Source organism: Oryzias latipes, chromosome 22 (assembly GCF_053564925.1).
Source record: "Oryzias latipes strain Hd-rR chromosome 22, Olatipes_Hd-rR_3.1".
Classification (NCBI taxonomy): Eukaryota; Metazoa; Chordata; class Actinopteri; order Beloniformes; family Adrianichthyidae; genus Oryzias; species Oryzias latipes.
The window spans coordinates 3,021,048-3,042,763 of NC_136258.1; the positions used below are offsets into that span (position 1 = coordinate 3,021,048).

The following is a 21,716-nucleotide window of genomic DNA, read 5'->3' on the forward strand; positions in this document are numbered from 1 at the left end:
CCGCATCAGTATACAAGCCGCTGCCTCGACAAAGCGCATCCTGACTACCAGAGTGTGCATGGCTCATTACCACACTGTGGGCAGGTACTGGCCTTGTCTCAAGCTCATGTATCTAATTACACCCACATCTGAAACAGCATGGACCTCTATTCTGTTCACAAGTTCCTCAGTTATGGGTTTTTTTATTTGATTTTTTTTAATTTTTTTTAACTTATTGACAAACTAGGTATCATACATAAAATTACAAACAGTAACCATATAATCAACATTACATCCCTCAGTTATGATGAGGAAATTTACATCCGCGATCCCCCATTTCCCATGAGTCTTAGGGGCTAAAGGCGGGGCCAACGCCCGGCTCGCCACACTGTTGTTCGTGTTTAAGAATGAGCAAGGAGCAGCAGTGCATGGAGGGGTGAAAAGGAACAGCTCTCCTTCCACTTGTGTCGCGGCAGCATTATGGTACTAACGGGGCTGGTTAAAAAACATCAGTAAAATACCGCGCGCCTCAGCGCGATACGCGCGCCTCAGCGCAGCGCGTTCGTCAGAAGCTTCCTTTCACAACAAACACTTGTTGCTCCCCGGACGCCTCTGCGCTCCGCGCTCGCCAAGCGGGCTCCTTGTCTCCCCTTCCTATCCGAAAAGCTCACACGGCGGCTGTGAGCTTTTCAATGCAAAATTCCGCTCAGTCAGAAACCGTAAATACGACCAAATGGATTTGTGTTTCCAGTCGTGTCCCGACAAAATAAAGGCTGATGTTATTCACACATATTTACGTGCAGCCAGCCGAGTCACTATGACTCAGAGGTAAATACACTTCTGAGCATGCGCTGTTCTCTCCGTCACGCAGCTGACCGGCATTTCCATTTACTGATGGGGGATTTTTTCACGCTGCTTTTAACGATTGCTTTTAACTTGAAAGCTTTATCATATTGTAGCGGCGATCAAGTGCACGTTGGGTCTAATGGCACCAAAGGATTCTGGGATGCGGCCGGGCATGCGTGTTTCTTTTTGTTGAACCATGACTGAAGTGTCTAAGACCTGAAGTGACCTCCATGCTGTTTGGCTGCTCAGAGGTGTGTTAAAAAAAATGACTTGTGCTTGGTGGTGGGTGGCGCATACAAAACCATTCACCGAGCCCGAATGTACGTACATGGCGGCCGCCAATCAAATCCATAAACTAGCCGCGTCACAGAATAAGCCGCAGGGCTGTGAGCGCAGGAAAAAAGTAGCGGCTTGTAGTCCGGAAATTACGGTATATATATATAATATATGTCAACACCCCGTGTGGGTGCTTGCAAATGAGGCTATACGTAGAAGGTATGTGTGTATGACAGACTTATTTGGTATTATCTCTGTGTTGGTGTACATTCTACTCAGATTGACTTTTCTGTCTGATGTTTTCCTGACTCTCAGAGCCCTCATCTGTCGTTTTGAGAGTGTTGATTTGAGAAACTTGGAGAATGTTGCAACTGATGCACACTCTGAACTTCTTTTTTGTGTCTTGATAAACTGATTGGATTGGTTTACGACAACAACTTCTTTTTGTTTGGTTTTTAAGCTATGGGGGTGGTTGGGTTGGTGGGGGTGGGGGTGGGGGGTTGAGAGGGGCCTTTTGTGTCTCTGAAGGAAAGGTTCAAAAAATTACCACTTTAATCTTTTGTTGAACTCCCTAAAAACCTTCTCTGTTGTCTGAAAATGTCAGTTTTAATTGCTGAAAGGCCCACTGATGACTGAGTTAACAGCCAATGTCAAACACACAGACCAAGCGATGGTGAGTTTACGATCAGTGAGAACAGCTTTATGTGGAAACTGGCAGAAGCTGCAGAGCAGCTAAAGGGAGACACTCAGGAATCTGCATATTTTAAACTTTACCTTGTGTATACTATTTTAGGCTCTTTATTTTTTGGGGTGTGTAAAACCACATGAACTTCATCTGGAACTTTGGGCTTTTTCTGGTCAAGGGTTGATAGTCTAGTTATGAGTAAGGTAACTGTGTCAGAGTCTTTTTTTTTAAAGGAAACATGGATGTGAACTAAACCCACATGCACACTTCTACATGCAGACACAATCCTCCATCATCACACAAAGGTATGAGTCACCAGTGCATATGTAAAATGGCTTTAAGAGGCTCTAATTGCATCTGGTCAGAAATCTAACAGCAAATTATTTCCGTTATCATTAAGTGATAACGGAAGATGGCTGAAAGCAAAAGCTAAACAGTTTCCTATGTTTCTAGAAGTCCAATCCTTTCCCAACACTAAAGCAGTTCTGCATACAAAAGCCTTTGGAAAGAACAAACTTTTATTTCGAGGTTATCGGGGCCGCAAGAGATGTGCTATTCACAGAGTGTGCTGCTAGATGGTGACATTTACGCAATATAAGTGGCGCTTCACCCCCGCGTCATTAAAACCCATTAACACCCAATCCTTCTGCACAACTTCATTTACGCAATGCTCTGGTGCGGCAGTGCCAAGGTTTCATCTTTGCCAACCCCCCCCCCATCTCTTTTCATGCCGAGCTGGAGCCCATGGTCGACCCCGTGAAGTGGGGGCTCAGGGAAGTAGGATGGTGCTCAGAGAGGCCATCTGGGTACCCCATCTGCAGCAGAACTGTGGCTGTGACGATCGCGCTGGCAGCCTGTTGCGAGTGATTGTGGACAACAGGCCATGAAGACATGAGCAAGAGGCTCCCCAGACGTCTGGAATGACGTGAAGGCCTGCTAATAATAGGATGATTATCTCACTAACCTAGTTTTGAAATCAAGGTAGTGGAAGGAAGGGGAGGGCAGTTGTCTCTAAATGGAGATTTTGCTGGTGAAACTGTGTCCATGTCCTCTATGGGACAAAATCTTTGACATTCTGACCAATATGTGAGAGAGACAGAAAGACAACAAGCGCTTAGCCTATATCTCCAAATCCAACATTTTAATATAAATGTTCTCTAAAACCGGCTAAAAGTAAAACCGGCTAAAAGTAAAACTGGAGGGAACAATTGACTAATTGACTCCTCCCCCCTGGCGTTTCAAACAGGGAGTATCAGCTGGTGGATAATCAAAGGCTGTGTCTGAATTCCCACACTAACCCCTAGATAGTTTCACGAAGTGAAAATCAAACTGATATGAGTGTTTTGCGATGACCACTGAAGTTGAAAACGTTTTTTAATTTACATAAGTTTTCTTTGCAGAAATTGCCTAGACGCAATGCATTGTGGTCTATTTTCGCCAATATAGTGTGCATCGGCACCCTTGTTTTTTGCAAAGACTTTTGAAAATTTCTGGGGCACTCAATTTTGGAATTGTAGATTTGGACAGGTCTGCACAACTGCGAACGCACTATATTGTGCACTATACATGTATGAAGAACATTAAGCTTAAAATTGCATTTCTGAGTATTTCTTTATTCAAATTAAATGGAAAAAGTCAACAACTGTTTCTCACAAGTTTATTAAGGCGTCAACTTCAAACCTGTCTTTAGTTGGATTGGGGATATATTTTAGAACACCCGCCATTATATAACAGACCTTACATTTGAAATATATTGTTTTTGTCCAATTGGGTTTCATGTTTTTCTCTAAGCTAACCCTGTTGCCTTCATATCATACTGTCTTTAATACCTGTGAGTTGCGTCATCCATCTATTCCACAATCGATTCTGCAATCCAAATATAGCCAACTGGGATATGAATGAGAATGAGGGCAAATGTAGTTTCTGCCTTGCTATTTTGTTTTGAGGGTTTTGCAACAGACTGAGAAGACAGATGGAGTGCAAGGAAAGAAATAATAGTGCAGAGAATGGGCGGAGAAACGTCTTTGGACCTTTTGGTCCTGTTTGTGGGATGAATTTTCTCCACCATACCACCAACCTCTGGCAGTTTGGACAGGCTGATGAATAAGGTCAGTCTGTTGAAGCATTTTTTTGTTGTGTTGAGGAAGGAAACAAGCAGAAATGACTACATCTGATGCTACATTCGCAGAAAAAGAGGTTCAAATGACCATTTCCAATGAAAAGTCAAGGTAAACGCATGTATATGTGTATTTCGGGCTTCCGCATTCAAAACTATTGCGTTCATGCGTTGCTACGCGAGTTTTTATGTCAAAAATTAGAATTGTGAATGTGTCCGACTGGAGTTATATGACACCAAGTCTTTATAGATCAGAATAGAGCAGTGAAAGAAAAAGCCAGGAGCAAGATTCACAAGATTCGCAACCGCTTCGACATTTATCTTCCAATTGCAGGTACATGCACTGGTTTCGGGTAAGGACTAGACCTATGCGAACACTGCTGGTTTTTGTACCCACTAAAAGCGGGTAGAAAAACCTACGTTCAGTGTGTTCTTGAATCAACCACACATGCCCGAATGTATGTAATATGACGGACAGCTAACATTACACGTTGTAGAGATGAAGACAGAAAACGAATGACTGACTGATGGGTTCACCACTTGAAGAAGCCTGGAGCTTTGTAAATACATCTTTTTTCCCCAAAACAGTGTGGAAGAGACACATGTTTAAAAGATGAAAGGAAAAGTGTAGAAGACGATGGTGGGAGCAGCTATGTTGTTGCTTTAGACTCTGATGCAGAGACCGGAGGCAGAGCTGGAGGTAGCAGAGATGAAGATGTTGAGAGTCTCTTTGGGAGAGACCAGGAAGGAAAGGATCAGGAATGAATCCATCAAAGGAACTGATCATGATAAACGTTTTGGAGATAAATGCAGGGAACGGTATTGAGACTGTTTGAGAGGAGGAACAGTGATGATGTTGGTAAGGTTGAGGCTGAGGTTGGAGCTGCCAGGAATGACGTCTAGAGGAAGACCAAAGAGGAGCTGCATGGATGCAGTAGTGGACATTAAGATAGTTGGGATACGGGTGAGTCAGAAAGTTACAGAGCATAGTGTTGAATGATGGAAGACATAGGCAACCATAACCCAGCATCCCAGATACTCAAATAGGCTTTAGATTGTGTAGAAATAGTATGGATTGATGGATTAAATACTTTCACTGCCTAAAACCACAAATGTCCTGTAGACGTAAGCCATCAACAACTAACCTTTGTGTTCCCGAGCCATTTGCAGAGCCTGTAAGGATGTCTGTGGATTGATCTCCAGCTGACAAAGCAACACTTTAGCTCTTCTGATGGCTGGTAGCGCCTCCTGTAGCTCTTCTTTTCCCAGCAGCATATTGGCACCAGCCACAATCACAATTGCATTTTCACCTTCCCATGGACACCCAAAGGGGATTTGAGGACAAAACAGAGGTACTTGATCAAAAGGAGACTCCAAAAAACTATACATTTTTGACACTTAACATAAGACACTGTTGTTCTTTGACACCAGTTTTAGTTTAAAAAGTTATGAAACATGTTTCATTTACTATTCTTTTACTAGGTGTGATAAAAGACATCAAGTCATCACGCAAATTAAACAGTGATAGCCCTTTTCTAACAATGCGTGACTTTTGTATAGGTTTTCAAAAATAAAAACGATTTTTAACCCTGTAACACCAGAGTTTTAATTCCGGCAGATTCTGAAGCGGAGAAAAAGAGCTTGTCCACAAAACACGCTTGTGTAATTTAGGCGTCACCGGTGACATCTCAGGTGTTAAAGGGTTAAACTACTGAACTTAAATGGAGTAGCTATTTATGACTAAATTGAACACTAAACTAGACTAATATTACAAAAAAGAATAGTTTGAATGGTTTCCTTGAAATCAGGGCCAGGATCCAGTACTCTGTCTGACTTAGCCTGTCGTCCCTCTAAGGGCGGATCTGAATGTTTGGGTGCACTGTTTGTTCACGCCTGGATGTTTTTCTGTATCTCTGAGGGTTTGAGTTCTCATCATTCGTCAGTGTCAGTGTTCAGCTGTTACCTTCTTTATTTACGATGATGGAAGCTGCTCCTGTAGCTTCATCACTGGTCTGCGAGACGAAGTCTTAAGAAAGAAGAAAACAAGACAAAAACAGTTAAAAAAGATTTCATTTTCAACCTACAAGGATCCCTTTGTACTTGGTCAAAATTTTGTCACATATCCATAAATATGTCAATGTACTTACTCCAATTTATCATGTGGAGTGCATTAGTCTGTGTACACTTACCTTTCCCAGCCTTTAAAAAGCAACAACTAAACAAAAGGTTTGGCAATAATTGGCTTAAACAAAGGAACTACTTGTCAGTGTGTCCAAATGCTGGAAGTAACTAAAAAAAACAATGCTCTAAATGTGTAGCTTTCACCTTGCACCAATAAATGGCCTGCGGTTTAGCATGTTGTGCAGAACCCCTCCTTCTTACCTGTGAGTACTTCATTGTCCTTGAAATTCTGGATGTAATTGTTTCCAAAGAAGTCTTTACCAACCTGGAAGATATCGAAGGCAAAACAATTTCAGCAAAGAGAGTGTCAAGCGGGGTCAGACTTGGTTAGCGGCAACTTTTGAAAAGTGGTGTTCTCAAATCTCAGTAGTGTTGGATTTTCGTGTGCCCTGCCAGCATACTGGCATGGTGCCGCCGTCAAAAATGTGCAGGAACGAACACACAAAGCCAATAGACGCACACACGAGGAAACACACGACCAGCTGCGCCAAGCCTTGAAGACACAATAACCCGCATTCACGCCTCTTCAAGCCTAACTCACAATTGTTTCTATTCCCACCTTCCTCTCTTCTTCCTGTACGCTTTGGGATGTCCACATCTGTAGCTACTTTGGGTTGTGGAAGGGGTCCCTACCTTGCCCCGAGGCATCGACTTCGAACCCACGCTTTCCAAAATAAACGTGCCAAAATGCGGGCACTTCTCGCTGCGTGTGATAGCGGGTTGGATGGTATTGGCTGCTTGGCCCCAATCTCTTTGAAGAATGGCCTTTCGTCTTGGATGTTTTTGACAAGCCCGGGTGTCTATTTTTGGGTTTTCCCCATGCCCGAAGAGCTCTTCCTGCACTAGGTTCTTATCGATCAGGCCTCTTTGTTCTGAGAGAGGTGGGGCTTTGGTGCTTTAGTGCTTCGGCTTAAAGGCCATGCTGAGCGTACTGATTGGAGACTCAGGGTTGTATCGTATGGGAATAGGTTTGTTTGAAGGCATGAAAGCGTGGGTGGGCATATGCATGTGCTATGGTATTGATCAAGAAAAAAAATAATGCATAGAGTGTTGATGTAAAACAGCTGAAGTGCAAAAAGGTTTTAGAGTTGTCAACTAGTTGAAAAACCATGGTGGGACAAGTCAAAGACCGGACAAGAACCTTCTTCTAACAAAAATCCTGATGGACCAACCCAAACGGACCTCCACCTCCGCTCATACCTTGCAGATCATGGCAGTTTTAACCCCCAGCCGGGCAGCCTGTATGCACTGGTTGGCTCCTTTTCCTCCAAAGCCAATGAAGAATTTATGGCCATGAATGGTCTCGCCGGCCTTGGGCAGCCTGGGTGCCTGGCTAAGACAAAGAATAACAAGAGTTTTTAGACTGTATGTTTGCCCAGGAGCCCTTGAAATCTTCAAACATGCACCCAATGAACTGGCTTTGAACCTATGCTAAAGCATATGCATATGTATGTATGTACATGTGTGTTTCCTGAATTTGATTACTTTTTATCTTTTATCCTATTTTTAATCCTATGGCATTTTTGTTGTCTGGGGACTTTGAATATTTTGTTTTGAATAAATGAATAAATTTAACTTTGACCCCCACTTCAGGATTCTATCACTTCACAAAGAAAAAGAAGAAAGTATAAATATTTGACCGTAACAGCTTAAATACTGACTTTATATGAGAACAAACATCTTACATTAGTCAAGAATTGTGCTAAACATTAAAAAGAGGTTAGCTTTTTTGTCAAGCAGTCAATTTCGGGTTTTTACTCTATAGAAAAGTTAACTATTTCCCCAAAAACAAGAAACAGAAATGCTTGAAGTCCTTACTGTATTTATTTTTTTTACTTAAGTTTAAAACAATCAAAAGCCACAGAGTTTATAATCCATCAGACCAATAATCCTAAAACTTTCAAATGATGCAACTGGTTAGTCAGATGTCTCAACGCTCGTTGTGGTGGTAATGTCTGACTCATGAGGGCTCGTCAAGTCCTACCAGGCCTAGAGGCTGATGTGCCACAGGTGGCTGCGATGCAATTATGTAGCCTCCAATTGTAAAGCGGGAACAGAGCGTGAGTAACAGGAGGGAGAGACGACAGACGGCCTCATGGTAAATGTCAGAACTCTGTGGTTTGGCTCCGGGCCCCGCTGGCCTGAGGCCAGAAGTCTGCGGGTGGCAAAATGTTGTCATAAAGTTGTTTTTACCCTTTTGTTGGCCTTCCTCTGGCTTGTGTGTTACTGTGCTTGTGGCAGGTGTGCCATTACAGTAAGTTTGCTCAATCCCAGGATTTCCAGTAACCCAATAGTGTTGTTAAAAATGCTGCTGTGTTTAAACCAGCATGTGCAAAGACTGAAACTAGGTTGAGTGAGGCTAAGAAGGGGCCAAACGGAAAGAGTTTCTACTGAAAAATACACATTTGACCTATTTTAACGGCTTGGAGGAGTATGTCTTGTGAGGGTAAAACTATTCCCATCATCCTCATGCACAAAACATTAAGTGCAAGTAGAACTGGAAACACTCAAATCCAATACTATGTAATACTATGACTATGTAATCCAATCCATAACATTTTGCAGCCTTTCTTCTATGTTTAGGCTTAACTGTAGTTAATTTTTGACAAATATGATTTTTTTTTTGAAAGCTTCGTGTCAACAACTTTGGCCGTCTAGACAACAACTGTCATGAAGTAGATTTATAATACACACTAAACAAAAGTGTTAGTCATGGAGGGTAAACATTTGGCTGACGGCCACCTGAAGCTGGATAACTGACAAGTAGCATAAACAGATTTCTAAATTCTTGAATAAACTTCACCCACGCCTCATCAAGCCCTGACAGACACTTGGCTATTGTTGTGTGTTGCAAGTGTTCAGAGCAAACAGAGCAGATTTGTGCGAAAGTGCAGCATCAGTGCGTGTTCTCCCACAGAACCAAAAGGCCCAAACAGGTGGTCTGTGACGCCACATGTTTGCTTTCAGGCTTTCAGGCTGCGTCTCCATTCCCTCCTGTCCAGCTCAGCTTCTGGTGAGCAACAGAAAACCACAGTGAAATGTTTTCTCCATGATACAACCCTTTTATTTCAGCTCTGAACCATCAAAGTGGAGAGCATTTTGAATCTTTTACATGGAGTTTTGCTGGAGATGGAGCTCAACAGGGCAGGTTGTTGACCTACAGCTCTTTTTTTCCAGGTGGATGACGGAAATATTTCGGTTTGTCCGGTCTTTCTGTCCATACAAACACAGCTTCAGCCGCTGCTCTTCCTGGAAAATCCAAAGAGGTCTGAACAAAGCCCAGATGGGGCAAGGACGCCGTGCCGCACAGGAACACGGAGCGCCGTTTCACCAACAAAAGGTGAACGTGTGGGTGCAGACAACAGCGGTCAAAAACAGCAGCTTACACGACACCAGTGAAGCCGCTCCGTGTCGGATTTGCTGCTCATTTAAATGTATTTTATTCAGGATCGGCCAGTTGCTGCCTCACAGCGCGTTTAACTGAACCAATCCTTGAGAAAAGGCTTTGACAACTATTTTACAGAATTTTGTTCCGTTATTTTCCAGCTTTTTAAAACAGAAAAATCCTTAAAGTTCTGATAAGTTAGGAACAAGGTAATGATGAATGTGATGCATTTTTTAAACCCCCCAACAACATTTGATAATAACATTGGATTACTGAATAGACTGCTTTAATTTGATGATTATTGTTAGATAAGTTCACTTCTTCTGACTCCTTTTTAAATAATAAATCAAACTTTATTTGACTTCATTTGATAGTTATTATATTTAGAAAATCTAATTAATGTATGTGTACTGTATGCATTACTGCAAAAAAGTCTATTTATGAGTAACTACAATTATAATGATCTGTTATCTGTGTTTTTATTCTTTTATTCCATCATTTTCTATTCTGGAAATAAACCAATAAATCAATTCAAATTAAGTATGAGAGGAGTTCTGGACAGATACATGGATGGTTTTATTTAAAGAATATAAACCCAAACGGTTTCCAAAAAAAGCTACATTATTATGCAATAAAAAAAATGACGCCATTGAAACAAAACTAAAAATAACGAAAATGATTTAAAAATATTTGTTTTTTCTATCAGAAGGTAAAACAGCTGTTTTATTGTCAGTTTTTTCTTTTTTTCTGAAAAAGGGGGCTGTGTGGAAAGAAAACAGATTTATTCTTCATAAAGGACTATAAAAAGAGAGAAGCTCTGGAAAAAAAGATCTTTGGTTTTAAGTTTTGAAGCACAGCTTTTGACAAAGGTTTACCGTCACCGTCTGACAATCCTTTTAAAAGAGGAAGAAGAGCAACAAACCTGCTCAGCTTTTGCACCAAACCTGAAGCTGAAAACCTGTCTGGAGGTTGAAGTTCACTTTTATAAAATAAATGTACAAGATAGCAGCAACAAAAACAGTCCAAACATCCAACATCTGCTCGTCTCATCCTGTTTTTAGAATCCTTTACTGAACATGACAAAACTACAAATGAAGAGTTCTTTAGTAAAAATAAAACTGCTTCCACGAAAAGAATCTTGCTTGGGATCCTGGTTCTGCTCCAGAATTGAAGAAGGTTAGGTTTCAGGATACAGGCTCAGCAGCAGCAGCAGCAGCAGCAGCAGCAGCAGCAGCAGCAGCAGCTATGGCAGCAGCAGGGGGCACTGTATTTCTTTGACAGCAAACGAAGGAGCGTTTCTGCACCTTCTCACTGTAGACTGGAGAAATGACCTCTCAGTGCTCAACACTTTGCCTAACGTGGACACATGTCCAAGCAGAATGGAGTACGAGCGCCTCTGTTCCCCCGATCACCTTAAACCTTTTACATGGAAAACAGACATCTTCTGTCATCTCAGCAGTGGTTGGAAACTTTCACTATACAAAGTGGTTTGGGTTTCAAATGAGCAACAAAGTGTAAGGAAGAGAGGAAATGTGTTTGAGCGACAACTTAAGACTGACAACCTGTGTGCGCTCACAAAACATGATTCAAAAACTGCTAAGAGTTCTTCAGAGTGGCAGCAAAACTCCCCTGTTGTCTAGTCAGATCGACACCAACAGGAACCCGGGTTAGCATCCAGACGCAGCCTGCCACGGGCCCAAGCACGGCCCCAAACATGACATTTGCTGGCTGCAGATCAGTCAGGATCTGTGACATTAAAGCTGCCTTGGGTGCCTTTTGTGATTGTGTCATTGCTCACAAAGAGTGACAAACTGTTTTCAGCTAACACATTGTGCTGCAGCTGATGACTAACCATTTGTGGGAATGGATTCCACTTGGCTTGACAAATCTCACCACATATGATAGTGATGCAACCCTGACATTTTCGTACGATGCAATCAGACGCGGTTCTCTGCACACTTACCGTCTTCAGACTTATGAGATCACTTCAGAGTGAGATGCTTTCACCTGCTTTACCTTTGGAACCGTCATTTTCGCTTTTGCCCTGCAGCAAGAACGGGGATTTGAACCGAGGAACAGAGCGGTGCGTCCTGTTTAAGGTCAAAGCAAGTCATGAAGATCCTTCAAAAGAGTTCAAGTTCAGAGCTGATGCTGCTTTCAAGCTGTAGAACTCAATTAAACGACTGATGGTGTTTACATTTCAGAAACAGTGGTCGCTGTCCAACTAAATATGTACCAGGAAGAACACAATATATCAGATTCTTTTCAGTCTGGCTTTAAGAAGAACCATTCAACAGAGACAGCTCTCCTAAGAGTTTCAAATGATGTGCAGATGATGGCGGTGTGAACATCAGGGTTGCAGCGACACAGCCAGATGACATCCACCGTGTCAACAACCCAACGGATCAGAACTTCCTCTTCCCCCTTTAGGTCTGTGCGTGTGTTTGCAGACCACATGCTGAAGGATTTCTATGCATATACTGCTTTTCATCCCATCACTGCCGTAATCAACGATGGCGTGGCACACGGCATGCGGCTCAAATCGTCTGGAAAAGCGTGAGTAATTCCCTCCCCGGATTAGTCTGGAATGGCTAAATGAGGAATTTTCCCCATTCTTTTCCACAGCTGTTTGTGATATGAGTGGCATGTAGGGGTGTGATTCCTGATGCAGCGATGGTGACTACCCCCATGAGAACAGTAAAGTAACCCCTGTGGGCTGAAAGGCTGGACTGGTTGGTGTCTGTGAAAGGACAGCAGCTGTAAATTCAATGAAAGAGCTCAGGGTTTTCCAAGTCCCATGTCCCCCAATGAGCTGTAGAGACCTTTATCTACAAATATTTCTACAATATTGTTGTTTTTTCATTTTTGAAAAGTAAAAACAAAATAAATCTACATTTCATACCCATTTCAATCATCTTTTGATCTATTGTAAAAGCCTTCTCAGAGGTTTTTTAATTATGATTTTGCCATTTTTAGCCAAAAATCCAAAAACCTCTGTCATTTTCTAGGACATAATTTCTGCAGAGCGGCAGGAGTTCATCAGAAATTCGCCTTTAAGTTGTGGATGGGACCGTTGGCACCTTGCCTATCCGTCCTATTGCTGAGAGTTCTCTGTTTACATAATCTCCTACTAGCTTACAGCACCTCACAACCCCAAGCTAACATTAGCGGTACAACAAAAATGGGGAGCAATGCTGGAGCTATCCAGCCGTACAGTTTAGATCCAGATTCCAGCTCAGACGAGGAAAAAAACAAAAACATGGATCTATTTGTCTGACAGTGGAGACAGCTAGAATGGAGCAGAGCAGGAAGCTTGTGGTTTGCCGATTGTAGCTTCTGCATCACAAAACAATCTGATCCAGACAAGATTTTTTCATCCGCTCTTGATTTACAATGATTTGAATTAAAAAAACCTCAGAAATGAAAGTTTAAGCTTAATTTTCTTTATATATCCTCCATCTTCAGAAAGTTAAAAACACTAAAAACATGACTTTTATTGAGTGGGTCTTTACGTTTAAGATATAGTATTGTTTTTTAATCATATCAATGACTTTTATAAGTAACATAATCTGCATATATTTTGGATACTTCATTGCCATGTTGATTACTAAAAGTTATTTTTTTAAATGATTTAAGTAATTGTCTTTGTCATGTGCTTTATTGATACTTCAGGATTTTTAATTCTGTCTGATAAAAGCTATGAACCGGATTTTGATAAATCATGTAATAAAATGGTTACAGTATAACGGGGGATGGATTATAGAAGTTCGCTTCCTTCCACTCCCTTTCAAGCAATATTTATTAAAATGTCTAATTATCCTAAGTTTGATTCGTTATTGTATGATTGTATAACTGATGATTGTATTGGTTTTGTGTATTAATTCTATTTGATTGCTTGAAATAAACCATTTCAATAAAAAAATAAAAAAGTTACTACATGTTGCTTCAAAGCCCAGCGATGGATTGGACAACAGTCCCTGCTGTACCCCACCTTTGCCAGACAGTAGCCAGTAGGTCCAGCAAACCTGGGGACCCCGACTGGGGTCAGCACATTTAGAACATGGACGGATGGATTGATTCAAACTGAAAATCAAAGAAAATAGGATTCTACACATGAAATTAGCTGATGGTTGTTTACATCTGCTTCCCTTCACATATCAGTATTAAAAGAGCACTGGGAACGATTTTCGAATAGATCAAAAGATGATCGGAGTGGGGTTTTTTGTGACAAAGATGCATTTACAAAGTGGATAACATCGTGCAGCAGAAGAAAATAAATAAAGCCTCAGCTTTTTAGAAATACATTTTCTCAATCTGTCATGAAAAGTCTCCTCTTCCTGTTGGGCCCACCTGAGGAAGGAAGCGGGGGGGTTCCCTCAAACCGTGCAGGTTTGCGTGTGGCTAATGGTCATTTCAGAAGGACACAGGTGACGAAGGCGCGCTCACATTACTCACCTCACCAAGTCGGTCATGCAGGAGCCAACCACCACCACATCAAGAGCCTTTTCCGTCATTTCTGAAGAGCGAAACACACGTTTGAGTTGCTTCATTCTGACCAGGAGATTTGAAACTTCTGACTCATTGTTTTTTGTGAAATAAACCAAACTTCAGCCATGATTTGAAGCACGGTGGGGGGCATTTAAGGACAAAACGATGTCTGTAACTACTTTCCAAACTGCCTCCTAAACAAAACGCGCTCCATTTTGCTTATCTCTCACATTAGCATGAGCTTGACTGGAACAAGGAAGAAGGTATAAATAGAGCATTCATGGCAGGCTGAGTTGGATAAATTCAACATTTCCTGTGGGTGTATGGTGGTGGTGGTGGTGGTGGTGGGGGGTTTACTTCAATGCCACACCACGTGAACACATCACAGCCCAGTGAAAGTCTTTAATTAATTCAATCCTCTGCTTGTATCGCAGCTAATGCTAGCGTGTTAATCTCCTCAAATCTCTTCCTAGGCACAGGAAGACTTGGAAAGCTTGGCCGCTGGCTGTAAGATGGCTCAATTCCCCCCTCCTGCATTTCGCAGCACAGCGCTTCCAATCTGCAGACAACCAAGAACCCTAAGAGAACGTTAGGAGAACTGGCTTCTCTGAGCTCCCGAAGGAACAGGGAACAGTTTATCCCTCACCTGTTGACCCTGCAAAGAAATTCCTAAAGCAGCTCAGGACAGACGATTTCAAAATCCCTGATAATTTAAGAATAAAAAGATTAAACGGCATTTGATTTACTCAGAGAAGAAAACTGCTGCTCGGTGTGAAAAGAATCCTCTGAGTGACTTCTGGACGATGTCAGGCTGAACCTTTTCCACTCTGTTATTACTGGATACTCTGACAGCAATGAACCACGACCACAATCGCGGGCATTCCCACTGATAAATCAATCCAACAGCAGTGTGTGCGTATAAATATATACAAAGGAGGGGATTAAAAGAATCCTATCAAGTCATACGCAAACACAGACATCTGACCTTGAATCAATGGGACGTCAGGTGTGGCAGTAGACCTGTGGACTGCGTCCAGCCCTCACAACAGCTGTCACACAGCTCCTAACCTTTGCACCTTCCACTCTTTGAAACCTTTCACACGTGTTCTGGTGTGCCTGGTAACAACCACTTTCTGTATGTGAGACCTGGACTGAGCGACCCCTCCCCCGGCATTCCAAACATGAAGTAACTGCCAGTTCCAAGAAGCGGAAGCCCTGTTTTATTCATAATTGTTCTGTAGTGCGAGTTATTCAAGTTATAAACGGGCCAATCAGGTGCCTCAATAAAAGTAGGTGGTTTCACATCAAACATTTGAAACCTTTGATTGACAGATTAGCTCGCTTTCAAGTGGTAGGGGTGTGGATTCCAACAAGCTCACTCCTGATTGGCGAGAGGGGTTGCCTTACAAATGATGAACATCATCTGGCTCCAATATGGTGGCATTTATATTGCAAAAAAAAAAAAAAAAAAGAAACTCAACTGACTTCATTTAGTCAGAAGTAAGGCATTTTCTATAGGTCAGTCCAGTTCTCTTTTACAGTCAATGATAACAACTAAATCTATTATGTGACAGAGTCTTCTTGGTGCTTGACATTTCACATCACCTAAAATCCTTTAAAATTACACAAATTATATGATGTTCTCTTTCAAAATGAGATCCAGGAGTGTCTTTAAGGCAGCAATAGAGTTTTTTAATAATAGTTAAATGCAATAATTAATTTTAAAAAATGTCTCCAGTGCAAGCTTTGCTGCTCTTCTGCTGGTGAAATGCTGCCAGATATCTGTCTGCAAAGGTTCACACGCCCTCTGTGCAGAACTCAACATAACATCCAGGCAGATAGCATTGCCTAACACGGTGTTTTTCAACCGGTGTGCCGGGGGATGACCCATTTTCACTGATCTAAAAACATTTTCCATCTCCAGGATATCAGCTCTGTGTTCATCCAAACAGGTCCTGATAAAACACTGAGTAGTTTGGAATATGAAAGATCATAAATTACTTTTTTCTTTGTGTTTTTTTGATTCTATTAGAGACATTTTGATAAGAATGACGGTACGATTTAGCTGTAGCTAAAGCTGTTTTCTGAAAAGTCCCGCCCCTTAAACTGTCTCCACCAATCATTCTTGGAGGCCTAATCACATGTCATCAGTCTGACCAATCAGAAGTGGTTAAAGTCTTCACTTCCTTGTTCTCATTCTGCTCATAAAGTCTCTCAGTTCCAACAGAAATACCAGCTATAGCTCGTCTTTAGCGGTGTAGCTTTCCACAGAATCCGCTGTCAGACCGTGGAACAAGTGAACAAAACCACGAAGTTCAGAGACGAGAGTTTGTCTGCGATCGGCGGCAGTTACGCACTACATCTCCCATGATGCATCGGGTGAGAGTGACAGCATCTCTGCGCTGCAATGATTCTTACCAGTTAAACGTCTTAAACTACAACAAACACACATCAAACAGTTTTGAAATCTTCTTGATGAAATCAGAGGTTCAACAGTTTAGTTCTCCTTCCAGGTTTGTGTTTATTAACAGCCAAACATCCCAGAGTTTGGTCCAAGTCATCTTTCTAACTCAAACACATTTCAGATAACGTCTGGATTATTTTATATGTTAAACTTAAGAAGAAGTAATAACGACATTTAAGAAACAGGATTAAGGTGAAGTGGCCAACAGACACAATTAAACTAAATTATAACAATTTATTCATCTAAAAAGAAATAAAACTTTTTTCAAAGACTTCATCTTTGATTTAGACAAAAGAAAAACTAATAAAACTTCAACATGTTCACTTTTTGTGGAGCTACAGAAAACATAAATATAATATTAGTCTTTTTGTGTAAAATTGATCAAACATGTTGTGATCATATAATTGTTCAAATCTTAAAGATGCCTTTGCACCAACATTTAAAAAATATTTAAAAAAATAAATCACTATTTAGAAATAATATATTTTTTTTTGTGAGGTTACATAAAATTACATGTTAATAAACTGGAGGAAAAAACTACTTCCAGGGTAAAATTTCAAATTATTTAGTTAAAAATTAATACTGAGAACGAACTTAACTTTTATTACATCTTTTAGAAAAAACAGCTGCAACTTCCAGCTTTTTCTGCCACAATTATCACAAAAATGCACGAGAGACCATGGAGGGACTGTAGATCAAAACCTCACATCATGACACCTGTGTGACAGTCCAGCTGTTAAGGAGCTGGCTGCTTTTCCTCTCTGCTTCAGGCCCCAAAGTGTCAATAAAAAGCTAAATAGAGACCGATTATTGCAAAAATTGATTTGGAAATGCAGCAGGACAGACAAATGAGAGAAATACATGAGATACTAATCTTTTAAATTAAATTAAAATGACATTATTCATTAGTCAGTCAGTTGTTATAAAGGGAATTCTTCTTTTGTGGTGCTTTTTTTTAGATGTGTAATAACAAAACACTTTGCAATACACTTTCTTGATTTCTTTCCACTCCAATCATCTTTTGATCTACTCTGATGATTATGCTGTTTATGTTAAAAACACAAGTTTTTTCTGAGTAGTTTTTTAACTTTTCACTATTCCTTTTTAGTTTCACCACAGCGCATCATCTACCATGTTCATGGTTCAAATATTGGCCTCAGTTTTATGTCAGTTGCCCCCCTGACTCAACATTTACCCAGACTGGGGACTGGATTGAGCTCCCTGGGATAACATAAAAAAATAAATAAAAAAGAAAAATCTTATCTTAATAATCATCTAATCTCATCTTAAATTTATTTTATTTATTTGTGCATAAATGTTACTTGCTGATCAACAAAGAGCTGCATTGCACTTTCAGCAACTCTCCTACACGGCATCTGGTTAGGCATCTCAGAGGAACCTCAGTTTCTGTTTCAACTGCTGTTTGTCTGAACTCCTCAGTGCACATGGCAAACAAGAATGACTTTTTAAAAACAAAATTAGAATAGACACACCAATAAAAAGAAGGATACCCATGTTTAACTGACTGATTTGCACAAACCTCTACAATAAACAACTGGTTAGACTGGTACAGCTTCTAAACTCGAGCAGTCAGTCCTGTAGTTGTGCAGCCGGCCTGCCTGCCTGCCTGTCAATCTATTTATCTATGCTTCCTGAAAACATCCTCCTGGTTTGTGATTTTAAATAAAAAGCGCCAGAAACTCAAGTGGGGGAAAAGCACAGCGTAGCTTTATGAGACAACGTATGAAATCCCACAAAAGTGTCTTAAAACTAGCTTTCTAATCGAGATGCAGTTTTAAATGAACCTTTGATTAAAAATTACTGTACCTTTGCAGACTGGACAAGTAAACAGCTACAGACCGGTGAAAGTGCAAGAAAACTACTGCCCATGATTGTAGATACTGCCAGGCTAAATATCCTCACTAACTCCAATCATGCGTCTTTACTATTGAACATAAATTTAAATAAAAATACACATAAAACATGAATCTGTTTAAATTTTTAAATTAAGAGCATAATTTAAATCCCGGGCTGAAAAACGCCTTTTTTTAAAACAGGCAGCTTTGCAGTCAGCTATGCGGGAGGACGATATAAGGACCCCAAAGAATAAGATGCACCGGAAAGTTTGAGTGTAATGTAAACGTTGGAATTGCCGAAGAAAATTACAGGTTTTAGACTATTTCAGGTATTTTGACACACATACGATTGTATATTTAGAGAAACTTTGATTTAGAAATCATATCTTCTTGTCAGTTTCTGTAATATGTGACTAACCAACTACAGCTAACGATGAACAGATAGCGTTTACATTCCTCTGACAACAGTATTTATATCTTAAAGGCTTATATTTTACATACAGATTTGTAGGAATACAGTGTCAAGAGTCTTATTTTAAAATAAAGTTCTTCGCCAAACCCTAGGTAATAATTTAGACTACAAATAAACAGTTAAGTTATACGCAGATATAGGCTATATAAGCCAATAATCAGGTTACTTCCTTCCTGGAGAACTTGACGTGCTTTGATTTGATTTGAATTGAATGTGTTTATCCTAATAAAACCTTGATTTCTGTCTTGATTAGGCCCACCAGAGCGGGTAGAATGAACAACGTGTCACCTGAGGTGGCCCTGCACCGGATCTCACCTGAGCTGCGACCCTTGCTGTGCAGCCTGGTGAGGAACGGCCGCGTGGGGCTGGACGCCACCAACTGTCTGCGGGTCACGGACCTCAAGACCGGGTGAGGAAAACTCTGTAGACCTGCTATTGTATTCCTGAAAACATGTAATGATGATAGACTAATACAAACAAAACTTCTATACTTCATTGATCTGTTTGTGATTGTTTTTTTTAAACAACAAATGGGTAATTAATTACCTGGGCCATTCTTTTTAACTCGTCAGACCAGCATCAGAGTATAGATTGAGCTGAAGGTGCAGTTATCCAACCTCTTCATCTTTGTTTGCACCTGTTGCTGAAATACTTGAAATCATTTTTAATTTCCTTTAATGTCCCACTCTGATCAACCTTTAAATTGTCAGTGTTCCCAATGTTTTTTTTAATTATGAGGATGCTGGTTTTAGCCTAAATAAAAACAAAACAGTGAACATAGTTCATGCAGAGCGGCAGTGAGCCTGCCTTAACTTCCCAAAATCCCTTTAATAACAGTCTCACCCCCCCACACTCTCAACTTAACATTATCGGTGCAACAAAAATGGAGAGCAATATGCGAGACATCCACCCAAACAGTTTAGATCCAGATTCCAGTTCAGACGAGGAAAACAAAGCTGTTCATGGATCCATTTGTCTGACGGTGGATGCATCAGAATGGAGCGGAGCAGAGAGCTTTTGGGCTGTGATTGTAGATTTGATGTAACAACAACAAGCTTTTTAAAATGGCCAATTTTTGTCTGCTGCTCATTTACAGTGATTTGAATAAAGAAATACTCAAAAACGTTGAGCATAATTTTCTTTATCTCCATCAGCAGATAAATCTCACAAGACCATGTTAAAAAAAAGCATCATTGTCTTTGGAGTGGGCTGTCATTAACATTCGAAGGAGGAAGTTGATTCTTGTCTCTTAGCTATTACAATTTTTTTGACTCATTTCCTCTCAATCCTTGATGGAAATAAAGTCCAGTTCCTTTTTTTTAAGACAATCGCTTTCTTAAACGATGTTAACACATTTTTCACATCCTAGCTAGTTTTTAAATGTCAACTGTTCTTGTTCAAAGCCAGCAGACTAATGTAACTGGGTTTATTGCTGTTATTTGTAGTGATAATAGCCCACATTCATCATTATTTATTAGGATTTGCCAGTGATATCGACTGTTTGGTTTTACCTTGGTGTTAAGGTGCACATCTCTGACTGCTGGTCCTTGCTGTGATCGCTTCAAACTTCACATCCCCTTTGCTGGACAAACCCTCAAATGTAAGTACATTACTAAACAAACACATGGATTAGATGTTGCATTTAATATATAATGATACAAGCACACACACAGTGGGGAAAAAAAAAAGTAAAAGTCACAAGTCTGCAAGTTGTCTTAGTTAAAAAACTAAGTTTGGTCTCAAATGTTCATCAGAAATTCAGTTCAACTGGAGAGACAGAAAAAGAATCCAGGAAATCCTATTGTTTGATGTTGGTCCATTCCTCCATGCAGATCTTCTCAAGAGATGGGATGTTTTAGTGTAGTACAGGGGCTGCACAGTGATTGGTGCTCTCGCCTCACAGCAACAAGGCGCTGGTTCAAATCCTGGCTGGGACCTTTCTGTGTGAAATTTGCATGTTTTCCCCGTAAATACGTCGGTTTTCTCCGGTTTTCTTCATCCCACCGTCCAAAAACATGCTTTATAGACATTGGTTACTTGAAAGTGTGAGTGTGTGGCCGTGGGACAAACTAGCGACCTGTTAAGCGTGTGCCCTGCCTTCGCTTAACAGTAGCCGGCAACCCCGTGACCCCGTTAAGGGGACCGGAGGGCCAAGAGGGGAAAATTTGAGGGCCAGCCAATCAGCCTGCGTTCTTTTAACCCTTATAATAACATTAACGCAAATTAAGTATTTAATGAAAATTAGTTTACAATAGGATACTTTTCATTTCCTCACATAGAAGGGAAATGCATCCAAATTCATTTTTAACAAAATAACAGAATTTCTGATTTGAAGACCAGAAATAAAATAAAGAAAAAGTCTGTCTGGTAAAAACCAAAACTTTGTCAACAACCTGAGTTCACATGAAATGTTGCATATTATTCACTATGAAATGCTCACTTTAAACTTTTAAATGCATATCATGTGAACAGGATAACAGTTATCTTACTGAGAATTCAGTTTTTTATAATCACAATGCTAAGCACTGCAACTGTATCTCACATTTAAGTTACGTTTACCAAAGCAAATTCATAGTGCTTTTATTTTGGTAAGTTAGAATATAGAAGGGAACAGTCAACATTGTCTGATTTCCACAACAAAATGTTTTTCAGTATAAGAAAAAACAAAGAATGAATGTGCCTTAACTAATAAAAGTATGATTAAGTTAATAAAGTGCTGTTTATTTTCAATATTGCTTAATGTAGCTTCTCCAGTACCTTTAAATAGTTCAGGAGCCTGAATGGTGCTTCAAAAATTAATTGGTGGGGGGGACACACTGATTCTTTCCAGAAACAAAGTGTGATGATGAGGCAGCGTGACTGAACGAAGGAAAGGTGCTTTAAAGTGGAAAAGATGCGTTGGTTTACACATCAGTCTGCTCTGCAGCATTGCAGACACGCTTTCTGAGTGACTGACGAAATTAAACTA

The 21,716-nt window shown here is 40.5% G+C and overlaps 2 protein-coding genes across 10 annotated transcripts in view; one reads left to right on the forward strand and one right to left on the reverse strand.

Moving 5' to 3' along the window:
• Positions 1-18,384, reverse strand: part of rbks (ribokinase) — a 46,668-nt gene extending 28,284 nt beyond the window's left edge. For 4 of the 9 annotated variants that reach the window (XR_013653113.1, XR_013653115.1, XM_011490797.4 and 1 more), the window contains exons 1-6: positions 18,248-18,381; positions 13,924-13,984; positions 7,284-7,416; positions 6,285-6,348; positions 5,866-5,928; positions 5,048-5,212 (exon numbers count right to left, since the gene is read on the reverse strand). Coding sequence is in view for 6 of the 9 variants with exons in the window: in XM_011490797.4 (XP_011489099.1) it covers positions 5,048-5,212; positions 5,866-5,928; positions 6,285-6,348; positions 7,284-7,416; positions 13,924-13,982 (484 nt within the window). In the remaining 3 variants the exon portion in view is untranslated. Of the gene's footprint in view, positions 1-5,047; positions 5,213-5,865; positions 5,929-6,284; positions 6,349-7,283; positions 7,417-13,923; positions 13,985-14,941; positions 15,080-18,247 lie in introns of those variants that run through there. The other 5 variants (XR_013653114.1, XM_078940545.1, XM_004082799.5 and 2 more) reach the window with 5 other exon arrangements.
• A 98-nt stretch (positions 18,385-18,482) lies between these two features.
• Positions 18,483-21,716, forward strand: part of babam2 (BRISC and BRCA1 A complex member 2) — a 100,485-nt gene continuing 97,251 nt past the window's right edge. Inside the window, exons 1-3 of the mRNA XM_004082797.4 lie at positions 18,483-18,605; positions 19,002-19,157; positions 20,272-20,348. Of these exons, the coding sequence (XP_004082845.1) occupies positions 19,021-19,157; positions 20,272-20,348 (214 nt within the window). The 5' untranslated portion in view covers positions 18,483-18,605; positions 19,002-19,020. The remainder of the gene's footprint in view (positions 18,606-19,001; positions 19,158-20,271; positions 20,349-21,716) is intronic.